Genomic DNA, 14,522 nt, shown 5'->3' on the forward strand with positions numbered 1-14,522 from the left:
GCCCAATGGGGTTTTTTTTTCCTTCCTGGCATGCATTTCATGGAATGGCTTCTCTTCTTTATTCACACCCATTGGGAGGGTGCTCTTTGCAGCCACACCTTCAGCGTTCTTTGCGAGCCACACCATGCATCAATTAAGATCTTCCTGCTTTTTCTTCTGCAGTGTTTTGATCTGGAATCCTACCTCCAGCTGAACTGTGAACGAGGCACCTGGAGATGCCCCGTATGCAAGTGAGTGGTACTATCGATGTCTAAAAGAAAAACCAGACCAATGCAAAATGATGCTTCTATTTTGCAGCAGCGAAACCCGGAGATGTAACATCGTTAACCTAACAGTATTTATTTTTTTAAAAAATGTGATAATTAGTTTTGTGGTAGACAATTTTTTTTTTAACGATGATAAAGATCTTAAAGCAGTGGTAGTCAACCTGGTCCCTACTGCCCACTAGTGGGCGTCCCAGCTTTCATGGTGGGCGGTAGGGGTTTTGTCCGATACTGAAGCACTTTCCTTTTTTTTAATTTAATTGACTTTTTAAAAAATTTTCATAGCATTATTTAAAAACATTTTCATTAGGTTTTCATAAAATTCCCTGTGACAACTTAAATTTCTGAAAATATACTATTTGTATCACCTGCGCATAAGTTTAATTCATGTTACATAAGTGAAACTAAATGGCGCTGTAGTGCGACCGCAAACAAAAGAGCCTCGTCCCAGAATAGCTCGCGCATCTCCCCCCACACCACCCAGCTATAACAGAAAAGCAGAGCCGGTAGCCGGCACCCCCACCCCCACCAAACCCAATCCACGATGGGGAGAGGCATGCACAGATGACGATACACGGCACATTACTGTGGAACCAGTGGGCAGTTAGAAAATTTTGCTACTAACAGAGATACAAAAGTGGGAGGTAGGTATAAAAAGGTTGACTACCCCTATGTTAAAGGGTCTGGAGGCGAAATCATATGGTTGAGAGAAGAGCTAGATATGTCTCGCCTGTCAAAGAGAAGGATGAAGGGGGACATGATAACTGTCCTCCGATATTTGAGGGGCAGTCACAGGAAAGAGGAAGCACAAGACGTAATGGGTGGATGATCATCAAAGAGGGAGAACCAACCTAGAACTAAAGAGACATTTCTTGACAGTGAGAACAATTAACCAATGGAAAAGCTTGCCTCCTGGAATCGGGAATGCTCAATCACTGGAAGTTTTCAAAAACAGACCATTTTGTTGTCCATTTGACCTGAATAGTATAAGGCAGTGTTGGTGGACCTTTTTGGAACCGAGTGCCAAAATGGGAGCATGCGCGCACGCGCGGGAGAGTGCCAGAAACTGGAAGAGCAGCTCCCCGGCATGCATGCATGCACCGGGAAGCTGAGCTTCCAGTTTTTGACTTGCGCATGTGCACCGGTCACCTGGTCTTCTGGGTTCTGGCACTCATGCATGCGCGAAGACCAGCTGGCCAGTGTGAACATACCGGAAGCTTAGCTTCCTGGTGCGCGCATGCATGCCAGGAAGCTGTTATTCTGGTTTCCGGTGCTCCCCATGTGCGAAGACCAGCTGGCCAGTGCACATGCATGGTGGAACCCGGAAGAGCAATGGGCAATGGTTGGCGTGCCTGGAGAGATGGCTCTGCATGCCACTTCTGGCACCCATGCCATAGGTTCTCCATCATGGGTTTAAGGACTCCTGCCTTGAGCAGGGCATTGGACTAGAAGACCTTGGAGGCAGGGGTGAAATGCTCCCGGTTTGGATCAGATCGCCCGATCCAGTAACCATGGTGGCGGGTGGTTCAGAGACTCGGTAGCAAAAATTCCTGCGCCCATGCCCAGCTGAGCCACACGATCATCAGAGGGTTTTTTTTGTTTTTTTTACTTTTAAAAGCATTTTTTCTTCGGCCGAAAAAATGCTTTTAAAAGTAAAAAAAAGCCGCTGTTGATCGTGCAACTCAGCTGGGATCGTCAGAATCCTTTAAAACCCTGTGGCCGAAGAAGTTGTAGAAAAAATGCTTTTAAAAGTAAAAAAAAGCCGCTGTTGATCGTGCAACTCAGCTGGGATCGTCAGAACCCTTTAAAACCCTGTGGCCGAAGAAGTTGTAGAAAAAATGCTTTTAAAAGTAAAAAAAAGCCGCTGTTGATCGTGCAACTCAGCTGGGATCGTCAGAACCCTTTAAAACCCTTTGGCCGAAGAAGTTGTAGAAAAAATGCTTTTAAAAGTAAAAAAAAAAGCCTCCCTCTGATGCTCGCACAGCTCATCTGGGATCGTCAGAATCTTTTAAAAGCATTTTTTCTACAACCTCTTCAGCTGAAGAGGTTGTAGGAAAAATGCTTTTAAAAGGTTCTGACGATCAAGCAACTCAGCTGGGATCGTCAGAACCCTTTAAAACCCTGTGGCCAAAGAAGTTGTAGAAAAAATGCTTTTAAAAGTAAAAAAAAGCCGCTGTTGATCGTGCAACTCAGCTGGGATCGTCAGAACCCTTTAAAACCCTTTGGCCGAAGAAGTTGTAGAAAAAATGCTTTTAAAAGTAAAAAAAAAAGCCTCCCTCTGATGCTCGCACGGCTCATCTGGGATTGTCAGAACCTTTTAAAAGCATTTTTTCTACAACCTCTTCAGCTGAAGAGGTTGTAGGAAAAATGCTTTTAAAAGGTTCTGACGATCAAGCAACTCAGCTGGGATCGTCAGAACCCTTTAAAACCCTGTGGCCAAAGAAGTTGTAGAAAAAATGCTTTTAAAAGTAAAAAAAAGCCGCTGTTGATCGTGCAACTCAGCTGGGATCGTCAGAACCCTTTAAAACCCTTTGGCCGAAGAAGTTGTAGAAAAAATGCTTTTAAAAGTAAAAAAAAAAGCCTCCCTCTGATGCTCGCACGGCTCATCTGGGATTGTCAGAACCTTTTAAAAGCATTTTTTCTACAACCTCTTCAGCTGAAGAGGTTGTAGGAAAAATGCTTTTAAAAGGTTCTGACGATCAGGCAACTCAGCTGGGATCGTCAGAACCCTTTAAAACCCTGTGGCCGAAGAAGTTGTAGAAAAAATGTTTTTAAAAGTAAAAAAAAAAAGTTGGCCACGCCAACCCAGTCACATTACCCCCCACACACCAAGCCATGCTCACAGAACCAGTAGTAACAAATTTTACATTTCACTGCTTTGAGGTCCCTTCCAGCCCTGTGATTCTATGTCCTGTGTTCTACATAAGCTGTGCTGTTTGAAATGATTCTTCCAAGTCAACTTGATTGTTAGTGTTCACTTGGACATGCCCAAGTAATGATATCCTTCTTATTTCCTTGGCAGATGCATAGAAGGTGGCTTGCTGCTTTGCTTATAATCCCTTCAGAATCTTATATCATACGGAAAATGCACTACGAGTACGTAAATGCGTGTCCCGTTTTTCTCTTCCAGTAAAACAGCTCTGCTGGAAGGCCTGGAGGTGGATCAATACATGTGGGGCATTTTGAACGCTATACAAAAGTAAGTGTCTCTTTTAACGTTGAGAACTGGGCCTCTGTTATGTTCGCTCGCCTGCTCTAATTCTTGAAAGACCTTGTCTAGAGTGTCAACTAGCCTCAGATCAGTACTTAAGAAAATAAAGACCCAATTCCATCATTTTGAAGAAATTGGTAATTTTTACTAAGCGAGTCTGAAATGCAGGACAGGCAAAGCCAGAACTGGAAGTAAATCAAAACCACAGAGTAATATCCTCTCCTGAACCCTCCCCCTACTAGAGGTCATACAGTAATTATCCAATGTCGTCTTCCTCCTTGGCCACGTGTAGTTTCACTTCCGATATTCTCCCTCTGTCAATCTTCAGGATGGAATGTGAAGCCAGCAGCTGCCGTTACATTCACAGGCCAAAACAGTTCAAACGTCTGTTCAAAAGGCTAACTCCCTCCCCCACACATGCAATGTCAGCCGAACGCTGGGAACAGTAAAAACTTCCCCCCTCGTCCATAAATCATGTAAGACAGTCAGTAGAGCAAACTTTTAACAAGGTAATAAAACAGTAAAACAGTCTAGTAGGAGAAATACACTTAATTAAAGCGGAGGCTGACATAGAGTTTGTTTCAACATAGAATTTTAGGTCAGTAAAATCTGAACATTTCAGAACATGATGTCCCCCCAATGTGGATCCCAACGATCTTTCCTAAATTGTGAATATTAATGTGGGGGTTCCTGTCGGCTATAAGTCAGCAAGGAGGACCGAAAGTGGGGAACATGCCAAAGTGTTGGTGGCTGAGCCTAATCAACAGAGACCAGATTTAAAGTAGGCTAATGGCTCAGTGGCTAAGATGCTGAGCTTCTCGATCACTTGTTCCTTGTCCCAGCTTCTGCCAACCTAGCAGTTCGAAAGCATGTAAAAACTGCAAGTAGAAAAATAGGGACCACCTTTGGTGGGAAGGTAACAGCGTTCCGTGTGCCTTTGGCATTTAGTCATGGCGGCCACCTGAATCTGAAAGCTCCCAGGTTTTCCCCAACCAAGAGAAAGTGCAGGTCCCTGCCCCAGCACCCACATGTCCATCACATGGTCCAATCAATGCACCGTCCCAAGTGGAGATGCCCCCCAGTCACGCCACTCCAGGTGCAGGCTGAATGTCCTTGACTCTCCGAGAAAGGAATGTTGTTATGGCTAGATATCTCTCTACTCCATACAATCTCCCCTCCCAGTTTCTCACAGCACTAAATGTGGCAGCCCTGAAGATCCAATGAAAAAGATGTCTTCCAGGACTGACAAGAACTTGTTGAGAGTAAAGGTTCATTCTCTAAGCTTGTGGGTTGATTTCCGAATGTTTCATTATCAGGCTAAATAACATCTTCAGCAGAGTTTAGGGGCTGTCAGTGTCAGTATTCTATTTATAAGGGCTTCAGATGTGGGTATGTCAAGTGAGGGTTGTAGCAGGTCTTCTGATAGGTCAGCTCGAACTTGTTGCTGTCGGATGCCTTGTGACTCAGGACATTATTCCTTATGGGAAAAATTTGCTTGCTATTCCTCGTTTTTGGTGCTCATCATTCCTCTCGGAACCAATTAATGATGAGTACCAAGATACCATTCTTCTCCAATCAGATCTCTTTACAGACCTCCTCTATTGTGTCCAGATCTGGGCATCCCAGTTATAAAAGGGCAGTGGCAAACAGGAGCAAGTCCAGAGAAAGTTATGGAAATGAAACCACATGAGAAGTCATGAAAGAATCTGGCCGTGTTTAATCTGCTGAGAAGAAAAAATGATTGAGAGGAGAGATGATAGTGGTTTTCAAATATTTGAAGACTGTCAGAAAGAAGAAGGAGTGGATGCAGAGGTGGGCTGCTGCCGGTTTGGACCAGTTTGGGCGAACCAGTAGTTCCAACTAGTGGAACTAAAGGCCCACCCCCTTTCCCTGGCGCTATCACGTCCTATATAGTCACCGTGTTTTTGAAGTTGCGTAGAAGATGTACACGCTCACATTTTCTGTGCTGGGTGAACCGGTTGTTACATTATGTGACGTCCACCTCTGAGTGGATGTGATTTTAATTATCACAGAAGGCAGAACTATAAGCAACGGGTTAAAGCCACAATGTAGAAGGTGTGGGTAGGCCACCAGGAAGAACTTCCTGCCTGTACAAGCCATGTGATGTGGGTTTTCTTCATTAAAGGTCTGCAGATAGAGACACTTGGTCATTTGTCAGAGATGTTCTACTGGATCTTGCATTGAGCAGAGAGTTGGACTAAATTATCCTAAGGTTTCCCTTGCAACTCAGCAATTCTATGGATATGAAAATGAGCAAAGGCAATAATTAATCATGCGCTTCCATCCTGAACTACCAAAGCAAAACTTTTAAAGGAAAAATGGACTTGTGGACCTAATATGTAAGAATTACTGAAAAGAGCGTTGGTGGGCTTTCATTTTTTGGACATGTTCAAACAGAAGCCAGGCAGTCCATTTGCGGGAATGTTTAATTTGGATTTCTGCAGCAGATATGTTGGACCATGAGGAAGGCTGAGTGCCCAAGAATGGATGCTTTCAAATTGTGATGTTAGAGAAGACTCCTGAGAGTCCCTTGGACTTCAAGGAGATCAAATCAGTCAATCCTAAAGAAAATCAACACTTCTTTGGAAGGACAGATCCTGAAGTTGAGGTTGTGGGGTTGGAGAAGACTCTTGAGAGTCCCTTGGACTTCAAGGAAATCAAATCAGTCAATCCTAAAAGAAATCAACCCTTCTTTGGAAGGACAGATGCTGAAGCTGAAGCTCAAATACTTTGGCCACCAAATGAGAAGAGAGGACTACTTAGAAAAGACCATGATGTTGGGAAAGAGGGAAGGCGAAAGTAGAAAAAAATGGCAGAAGGATAAGATGGTTAGATAATATCATTGACGCAATGAACAAGAATTTGGACAGACTCTGGGAGACAGTGGAAAACAGGGGGCCTGGTGTGACCCAGACCCAAGTAGGTAGTATTAGGTGCAAACAGTTCGAAAACAAGCAAACTTTATTAGAACAGCTGAGAATTAACTCATTCTCAGCGTAGTCCAAACTAAATCAAAATAAATTCTTCAAAACACAGTTCTTCAGTCTTATCACCAACCTTGGTCTAATTAGGCAAACTGGCAAAGGCTTTTCTTGGCCAAAGTTCAAAAGCGGAAGACACCGACAAGAAACAAATGCAGCAAGACAAGAAGCAAGTCTATCAATATTGTTTTCCGGCAAAGAGCCCCAAGATCCGTTGCTGGACTTTTAAGCCTTATGGGAGGGGCCAATCATCTCTTGGCCCTACTCCGGAGTCATCATCTTTGCTTTAGCTGCTCTTGCCTTCTGGCAGCTCTTGTCGTGTCCCACTCCCACTCCGACGCACGAGTCAAGGAAGTCCGTAACAAACTTGGCAACAAAGCCTTTGCAGCTTGCCAAGTTCCTTCGAGGTTTATCAGGGCAGGCAGGAGTCCAAGTTATGACTTCAGCGATAGAGTCGATATCAGCAAACTAGATAAGACTTTGCTTGACTTAAGGTTGGAATGCCAAAAGCAGGTCCTTTATATAGGCTGTGGGGTGTGGTTCCATGACTCAGCATTTATCCCGGCCTGCCCCACCCCTCCTTCTGCTGGCATCGCCTCTCAGATCTCCAGAAGCGAGGGTCCTCCTACGCTGAATTGTCTTCAGCTGGATCTGCTGTCAGCTTCTGGAAAAGGGAGGGGTCAGAGGGAGTAGGGCCGAGTGATTCCAGCACCTGGCTGGCTTCCTGCTCTGAAGGCTGAGCCAAAGGAGCACACGCTGTATGAGTGAGGTTTATCGGGCTTGTCCTTTCACTCCTGGAATCTTCTCCGGGCATGGGGCCAGGGCTGGGGGCTGGAGTCATGACAGGCCGTTCATCTTCATTATCAGACTCGGAGTCTGATAAAAGACCCGGTTGGAGACGGGAGGGGCCTGGCTGAGGAGGGAGGACGAGTCACAACAGCTCTTCTCATGCGTGCACTAGGAACAGGCTCCTCCTGTTCCTCTGCCTGTCCACTGTCAGCCTCTGGAGGCTCTGGAGTTCGCACATCACTCCCAGATGGCCCTAGCCCCATCTCTGCCTCCAATGCAGAGCCCTCATCTGGGCCTTCCCCAGCCTCCAGGACTGGCCCATGTTCTTCCTCAGCCTCATCATGTCTGACTCCACTGCCAGCTCCACAGGCTGCTGGTGGACCACAACAGGGCCTGGTGTGCTATGGTCCATGGCATCATGAAGAATCAGACACAATTTACCAACAGAACAATAACTGGATATGTATTGGACTTGTTGACTTTAATATGATAATGACATTAGTAACATCTAAAATGTATATGGTGTACTGAGAGCTCTCAGTATTATCAAATGTGTTGTTTTTTCACAGCTCTGAGTTTGAAGAAGTCACAATTGACCCAACATGCAGCTGGAGACCTGTCCCAATCAAGTCAGACATTCACATCAAGGATGATCCAGATGGTATTCCTTCCAAAAGGTTCAAAACCATGAGTCCCAGCCAGATGATCATGCCTAACGTGATGGAGATGATTGCTGCCCTGGGTCCGGGTCCATCTCCCTACCCGTCAATCCCACCACCTCCCGGAGGAACCAACTCCAATGAATACAGTAGCCAAGGTGAGTTTCACATTTGATGCGTGCAACCAATTCTCAAAACAAGCCAAATTGCTTGGGAATATTTTGAGATTATTAGGGTTCGTCACGCAATCAACCAGATGGTCAGACTGGACTTGGCATTTTTGTCGACTATCAAATCCCACCAAAGGGACTGGGATCGGCAGATGTGGATGTTTGATGGTGTTATCATCACAGGGTGTAAACTTGCTCTGAGTCAGGCTGCCTTTTGCAATTGACTGAGGGTGAATTTGTCAGTGCCGATGAAGGTGTTCAAGTTGTGTTCCAGTTGTTTTGGGATTGCACCCAAGGTGCCTCTATTGGTACCACCCTTGCTTGCCTTTCCATTGTCATTCTATTTCTATTTTTTTTTTTTTGTTTACATTTATATCCCGCCCTTCTCCGAAGACTCAGGGCAGCTTACAGTGTATAAGGCAATAGTCTCATTCTATTTGTATATTTTTACAAAGTCAACTTATTGCCCCCCCAACAATCTGGGTCCTCATTTTACCTACCTTATAAAGGATGGAAGGCTGAGTCAACCTTGGGCCGGGCTTGAACCTGCAGTAATTGCAGGCTACTGTGTTCTAATAACAGGCTGTAACAGCCTGAGCTATTCCGGCCCTGTAGGTCTTTGTAGGTCTTTGTATTTTGTTATCATCTCCAGTTCTTTCTCTTCTATTCTGCTGTCTTCAGGTACTGCCATGTCCACTTATCCAGAGATTTTTGTCTTCCTTATTGATAATTAATACATCTAATGGCTAGTTATTACAATTATGTAAAAGTAACAAGTTAAGATTTGATGTTAATGCCTTATTCTACTGCACCAAAAGGAGTCAAAAGTAAGGGCTGGGAAGTGGCTCACCAGGCTAATGCAGCTTGTTATTAACACACAGCTGCCTGCAATTACAATTACTGCAGGTTCAAGTCCCACCAGGCCCAAAGTTGACTCAGCCTTCCATCCTTTATAAGGTAGGTAAAATGAGGACCCAGATTGTTGGGGGGGCAATACAAGTTGACTTTGTATATAATATACAAATAGGATGAGACTATTGCCTTACACAATGTAAGCCGCCCTGAGTCTTCGGGGAAGGGCGGGATATAAATTCAAATTTTAAAAAAAGTGCCTTTTTTTTTTCTTTTTCTTTCCCTTGCTTTTCCTTTCCCTTTTCCCTTCCCTATTTTCCTTACTATTTACTTTCGTATTTTCTTTGTAGGCTATATCAGTGGTCTCCAACCTTGGCAACTTTAAGCCTGGCAGACTTCAATTCCCTTCAAAGCTGGCTGGGGCATTCTGGGAGTTGAAGTCTGCCACGCTTAAAGTTGCCAAGGTTGGAGACCCCTGGGCTATATTATAAACTAATTAAAAAAAACTACTTTAAAAAAAAAGATAAGATAGTTGGGGATGTTATGTGGCAGGTTTGAATTCTATCGTCCCAGAGCAATTTAGTTTCCTCATTTTCTGTGACTTTTCCTATTGTTGTTATTATTAATTGTTAAATTTATTTGCTGCCTATTTTGCCATGGAGCTACTCTAGACAGTAGAGATACTAATTCCTCTCCGGAGCCGTGTTGCTGGAATTTCTCTGCTAATTTCTTGATCCTTAGGGGGGGTCCAGTGAGCTAGCTTGACCTATGTGAAGTTTCCTTCTGCATATTTAAAAAAAAACCAACAACAACCAGATATGTTTTTTGTATATTTATTTTAAGCTACCCAGCATCTTTGGTGACCTCAAAACCCAAGGAACAAATAAATTCATTTTAATGCATGCAGCATAAATATTGTGTCCTCACCCATAACGACAAGACAGGTGGAAGACCGGTTGTTGTCTATCAGCAATTCATACTTGCTTTGCAATGGACCTTAAAAATATAGAGCTGGGAATGACAAACCATGATTTATTTTTCGCGGAAATTCTAGACTAAATGAAATAAAGTCTCCTCTGAAGTAAACTCAATTCCTAGAATATCCTAGTCACTGGTGGTGGTTTGTTCTCTGAGCTTGTTGTTTAGTTTCCAAATGTTTTGTCATCGGGCTAGGTACCATCATCAGTAGAACTTCGGTTGAAGTGTCTTATTACCGTTCTCTTCTGCCTTTATAGATCTTATGTGCTCATTTGGTCGTGTGACTAAGTGGTCATGCCATGTGAGGGTCACCTGGTGGTGATTAGTCAGTAAAGTGACCATCTGACCACATAAGACAGGGGTGTCAAAATCAAACTCCTGGCTGCCCCGGGAACAGCGAATGACCATCCTGCAGGGCCTCTGCCAGCAAAAATGGAGCTTGGGAGAGCTGTGGTCAGCTCGCCTAGGCTCCGTTTTCAGCCATGCCGGCCTCCTGCAGCCCTCTGCCTGTGAAAATGGAGCCCAGGAAGGTCGCATGCAGTGTCCCCAAGCTCCATTTTCGCCAGCAGAGGGCTGCGAGAGGCTGTCGTGGCTGAAAATGGAGCCTTGATGAGTGACGTCGAGCTGGCAATGCCCACCCTGGCCATACCCACCCCCAGCCCCCAGGTCAAACAGAGCCCTGATGCGGCTCTCAATGAAATTGAGTTTGACATCCCTGACATAAGACTTATAAAAGCAGAAGGGAACTCAAATTAGGAACTTCAACCACAGTTCCACTGAAAATGTTACTTAGCCTGGTGACAAAATGTTCAGAAATGAAACAACAATCTCAGAGAACAAAACAGAATAGAATAGATTTTTTTATTGGCCAAGTGTGATTGGACACACAAGGAATTTGTCTTGGGTGCATACACTCTTGGTGTACATAAAAGAAAAGATACCTTCCATCAAGGTACAACACTTACTACACTTAATGATAATCATAGGGTACAAATTTAACTCTTAGTGATACAACACTTAATGATAGTCATAGGGTACAAATTTCAACATCTTCATCAATGACTTGGACGAGGGGATAGGTGGGGAACTCATCAAATTTGCAGATGACACCAAGCTGGCAGGAATAGCTAACACTCCAGAAGATAGGCTCAAGATACAGAAGGATCTTGACAGACTTGAACATTGGGCGCTATCTAACAAAATGAAATTCAACAGTGAAAAAAGTAAGGTTCTACATTTAGGCCAAAAAAACCAAAATGCACAGGTACCGTATATGTGGTACCTTGCTCAATAGTAGTAACTGTGAGAGGGATCTTGGAGTCCTAGTGGACAACCATTTAGATATGAGCCAGCAGTGTGCAGCAGCTGCCAAAAAAGCCAACACAGTTCTGGGCTGCATAAACAGAGGGATAGAATCAAGAACACGTGAAGTGTTAATACCACTTTATAATGCCTTGGTAAGGCCACACTTGGAATATTGCATTCAGTTTTGATTGCCACGATGTAAAAAAGATGTTGAGACTCTAGAAAGAGTGCAGAGAAGAGCAACAAAGATGATTAGGGGACTGGAGGCTAAAACATATGAAGAACGGTTGCAGGAACTCAGTATGTCTAGTTTAATGAAAAGAAGCACTAGGGGAGACATGATAGCAGTGTTCCAATATTTCAGGGGTTGCCACAAAGAAGAGGGAGTCAAACTATTCTCCAAAGCACCTAAGGGTAGAACAAGAAACAATGGGTGGAAACTAATCAAGGAGGGAAGCAACTTAGAACTAAGGAGAAATTTCCTGATAGTTAGAACAATTAATCAGTGGAACAACTTTCCTGCAGAAGTTGTGAATGCTCCAACACTGGAAATTTTTACGAAAATGTTGGATACCATTTATCTGAAATGGTGTAGGGTTTCCTGCCTGGGCAGGGGGTTGGACTAGAAGACCTCCAAGGTCCCTTCCAACTCTGGTTTTATTATTAAATAACTATTATCCAAGATGGCGCCCCCGAAGGCTGCCTCAGTGAAATACTCTCAGAGAACAAACCAACAACAACATCTACCACCTGAGCTACAAATATTGTTCCCCATTTCTGTCCATTTTGTTCATCCCTCCAATTCATCAATCCGTACAACTTTCCCTGGAATTTTTCAGCTATCTCCTGTCATAGTATATTAACCATGCCAAACTCTTTTAAACTAACTTCCATCAAGGTACAACACTTACTACACTTAATGATAATCATAGGGTACAAATTTAACTCTTAGTGATACAACACTTAATGATAGTCATAGGGTACAAATTTCAACATCTTCATCAATGACTTGGACGAGGGGATAGATGGGGAACTCATCAAATTTGCAGATGACACCAAGCTGGCAGGACTAGCCAACACTCCAAAAGATAGGCTCAAGGTACAGAAGGATCTTGACAGAATTGAACATTGGGTGCTATCTAACAAAATGAAATTCAACCGTGAAAAAAGTAAGGTTCTACATTTAGGCCAAAAAAACAAAATGCACCGGTACCGTATATGTGGTACCTTGCTCAATAGTAGTAACTGTGAGAGGGATCTTGGAGTCCTAGTGGAAAACCATTTAGATATGAGCCAGCAGCTGCCAAAAAAGCCAACACAGTTCTGGGCTGTATAAGCAAAGGGATAGAATCAAGATCATGTGAAGTGTTAATACCACTTTATAATGCCTTGGTAAGGCCGCACTTGGAATATTGCATTCAGTTTTGATTGCCAGGGTGTAAAAAAGATGTTGAGACTCTAGAAAGAGTGCAGAGAAGAGCAATAAAGATGATTAGGGAACTGGAGGCTAAAACATATGAAGAACGGTTGCAGGAACTGGGTATGTCTAGTTTAATGAAAAGAAGGACCAAGGGAGACATGATAGCAGTCTTCCAATATCTCAGGGATTGCCACAAAGAAGAGGGAGTCAAACTATTCTCCAAAGCACCTGAGGGTAGAACAAGAAACAATGGGTGGAAACTAATCAAGGAGAGAAGCAACCTAGGACTAAAGAGAAATTTCCTGACAGTTAGAACAATTAACCAGTGGAACAACTTGCCTGCAGAAGTTGTGAATGCTCCAATACTGGAAATTTTTAAGAAAATGTTGGATAGACATTTGTCTGAAATGGTGTAGGGTTTCCTGCCTGGGCAGGGGGTTGGACTAGAAGACCTCCAAGGTCCCTTCCAACTCTGTTATTATTATTAAATAACTATTATCCAAGATGGCGCCCCCGAAGGCTGCCTCAGTGAAATACTCTCAGAGAACAAACCAACAACAACATCTACCACCTGAGCTACAAATATTGTTCCCCATTTCTGTCCATTTTGTTCATCCCTCCAATTCATCAGTCCGTACAACTTTCCCTGGAATTTTTCAGCTATCTCCTGTCATAGTATATTAACCATGCCAAACTCTTTTAAACTAACTTCCAGTTCCAGGCAAGGTAACAGCTGGCAAGAAAGGTTATTTAAAGAGGAAATCCTTTAACAAAACAGGCCAGCTTTTATCAGGGTTTTGGGGAAACCAACGGATTTGGGCATCAAGTGTTTTGTGAACGAGTAAGCAGATGCAGTGTTAATCTCTTTGAGAACTGTGTTAGCAAATTCAGCCACAATCCTCAAGAGCAAGTCAGCCGTTTAAAACTGATTTTCCAGCTGTCTTTCCCAGTGACAGCTTCATTTCAGGCTGCTAGCTTGCAGTTCTCCATTTGCAGACACCCTGAAACAAATATCCAAGCAAAGAGCTTTTTTACCATCTCTCCACTTCCCAATGAACAGAATAGAATAGAATAGAATAGAATAGAATAGAATAGAATAGAATAGAATAGAATAGAATAGAATAGAATAGAATAGAATTTTTTATTGGCCATGTGATTGGACACACAAGGAATTTGTCTTGGCGCATATGCTCTCAGTGTACATAAAAGAAAAGATACGTTCATCAAGGTACAACATTTACAACACAAATGATGGTCAATATATCAATATAAATCATAAGGATTGCCAGCAACAAAGTTACAGTCATACAGTCGTAAGTGGAAAGAGATTGGTGATGGGAACAATGAGAAGATTAATAGTAGTGCAGATTTAGTAAATAGTTTGACAGTGTTGAGGGAATTATTTGTTTAGCAGAGTGATGGCCTTCGGGGAAAAACTGTTCTTGTGTCTAGTTGTTCTGGTGTGCAGTGCTCTATAGAGTCATTTTGAGGGTAGGAGTTGAAACAGTTTATAACCTGGATGTGAGGGATCTGTAAATATTTTCACGGCCCTCTTTTTGATTCGTGCAGTATACAGGTCCTCAATGGAAGGCAGGTTGGTAGCAATTATTTTTTCTGCAGTTCTAATTATCCTCTGAAGTCTGTGTCTTTCTTGTTGGGTTGCAGAACAGAACCAGACAGTTATAGAGATGCAAATGACCGACTCAATAATTCCTCTGTAGAACTGAATCAGCAGCTCCTTGGGCAGTTTGAGCTTACTGAGTTGGCGCAGAAAGAAAATTCTTTGTTGTCCTTTTTTGATGATGTTTTTGATGTTAGCTGTCCATTTTAGATCTTGCTATATGATAGAACCTAGAAATTTAAAGGTTTCTAC

At 43.2% G+C, this 14,522-nt stretch overlaps 1 protein-coding gene across 7 annotated transcripts in view; it reads left to right on the forward strand.

Moving 5' to 3' along the window:
• The window catches only part of ZMIZ1 (zinc finger MIZ-type containing 1), a 558,395-nt gene that overhangs the window by 525,113 nt on the left and 18,760 nt on the right, over window positions 1-14,522 (forward strand). For all 7 annotated transcript variants that reach the window (XM_058188355.1, XM_058188360.1, XM_058188358.1 and 4 more), the window contains 3 exons: window positions 163-230; window positions 3,394-3,462; window positions 7,835-8,082. In XM_058188355.1, the coding sequence (XP_058044338.1) occupies window positions 163-230; window positions 3,394-3,462; window positions 7,835-8,082 (385 nt within the window). The remainder of the gene's footprint in view (window positions 1-162; window positions 231-3,393; window positions 3,463-7,834; window positions 8,083-14,522) is intronic.

Source organism: Ahaetulla prasina, chromosome 6 (genome assembly GCF_028640845.1).
Source record: "Ahaetulla prasina isolate Xishuangbanna chromosome 6, ASM2864084v1, whole genome shotgun sequence".
Lineage (NCBI taxonomy): Eukaryota > Metazoa > Chordata > Lepidosauria > Squamata > Colubridae > Ahaetulla > Ahaetulla prasina.